The 1,626-nt window shown below is 37.6% G+C and overlaps 1 protein-coding gene across 4 annotated transcripts in view; it reads right to left on the minus strand.

The window, feature by feature from the left end:
- LOC118431695 (ensconsin-like) overlaps window positions 1–1,626 on the minus strand; it is a 34,394-nt gene that overhangs the window by 13,107 nt on the left and 19,661 nt on the right. For all 4 annotated transcript variants that reach the window (XM_035842956.1, XM_035842952.1, XM_035842954.1 and 1 more), the window contains exon 4: window positions 162–215. In XM_035842956.1, coding sequence (XP_035698849.1) covers window positions 162–215 — 54 coding nt within the window. The remainder of the gene's footprint in view (window positions 1–161; window positions 216–1,626) is intronic.

The following is a 1,626-nucleotide window of genomic DNA, read 5'->3' on the forward strand; positions in this document are numbered from 1 at the left end:
ATTGTAACTTCATGGTCCCTGAACAAAAACCTGCAGAGAACTTTTAGCATACATGTTTGTTTACAAGGAAATCTAACATGTCTTTGAAACTTAATTGTACATGTGTCATGTGTCTGTAATAGTTGAATTTTGAAACTACATGTATGATAAAATTGACTTACCAGTGGCGGCACGAAGTTCTTGACTTTCAACTGGAACTCTTGTCTGCCTTTAACCTGAAAACACAAAAAAATACAATCATGTAGTCCATATCAAATAGACAAAACAATAGACTTTTAATATCTACATCCTTTCCAGCAAGTCTGAAGTTACAACCACAATCCCACAATGTAGTATTGGTTGATTAAATTTTGCATTCAGTGGCTAAAATTTCCAAGGATAGAATATTTCTTGAATGTATTTCTAGGGTAATTCAAAGTTTCATATGTAACTTTTTTTTTATACTTTTATTTGCAGAAAATGGTGCCCAAAGTGGCACATTTGCCATCATTCTATCAAAAGAAATACAATGCTGGACGATATCTTATAACTTGACACGACTCTTCTAGAAAAATATGCTTGACAATTTCATTGTCTGTATCATGGCCAGCCTTCTTTTGTGTTATTTTCTGTTGTTCCCTGTTGCCTGCCGTATGCAGGCATGTGTCTGACAACCCCTTTACTCAAGGTGACTTTGGGCTGATCAAATTACCTGCACTCAGATAAAACTTTATTGTAAATTTTCTATGACCCCTACGAGACCCCAGCCGATAATAATGCCCCACCTCCTTTTATTCCTATTTTTTGTTCCCAACTCTTTTCCAACGAGCATATCTCGAACAAAACTATTCAACAAGATCTTTGCAATGCATCGCTTGAGTGTCAAATTGACCCATAACACTTCAGAACGTTTCGACTATAGCTGTCAAAGCTAGCGCGTTTCTTTCATCGCGGGATTGTACTTAGGCATGCGTCATGCAACCGTGATACTCTAAACTCTCTTTGTCTCCAACGCGACTGCTCAATACTGAGACGTAAACAGTCTATTGTTCAACGCCACGGTAGGGAATGACCGCATACAAAACGTTCATACTTCACTTCAACCTTACACTCGAACATTGATTAAGGACAGGAAGTGCAATTTCTAATTCAATTACTGACGTTAAATGTTCGTAAATTGGTTTTCAAGGTCTCTACGGTTTCTGTACGTGGTTTTAGGTTACGTGCCTCGTGATTTGACTGACGGTGACACATTGCGCTACCTGTTTTGCTTTTGTCGTCAGGGCACGCAAATATTTACTTCTGAAGACAAACGTCTACCCTCAGTTTTCATCTCATCGTGAAAATTTTAAGCTTTCCTATCTTGAAATGTCTTCCATATGATGTAAAAAAGCAGGCAGCGACATTGAACTTCAAGATTCGGTGACATATGGTGACTTTTTAAACAGTTACACTTTTGAATTGTGCCAGGTAGATAGATCGCATGGCAGACTACGTTTACAAAATACACACAGTATTATAATGCTATATTCAAACTACATGGACACGATCCAAAAAAGCTATCAAAGCCATGCATTCATACAGTACAAGCAATGGAAAAATACAGGTTTCTCGCAAGCATTACTTGAATAGCAGTTGATGTTATGT

This window comes from Branchiostoma floridae, chromosome 15 (genome assembly GCF_000003815.2).
Source record: "Branchiostoma floridae strain S238N-H82 chromosome 15, Bfl_VNyyK, whole genome shotgun sequence".
Lineage (NCBI taxonomy): Eukaryota > Metazoa > Chordata > Leptocardii > Amphioxiformes > Branchiostomatidae > Branchiostoma > Branchiostoma floridae.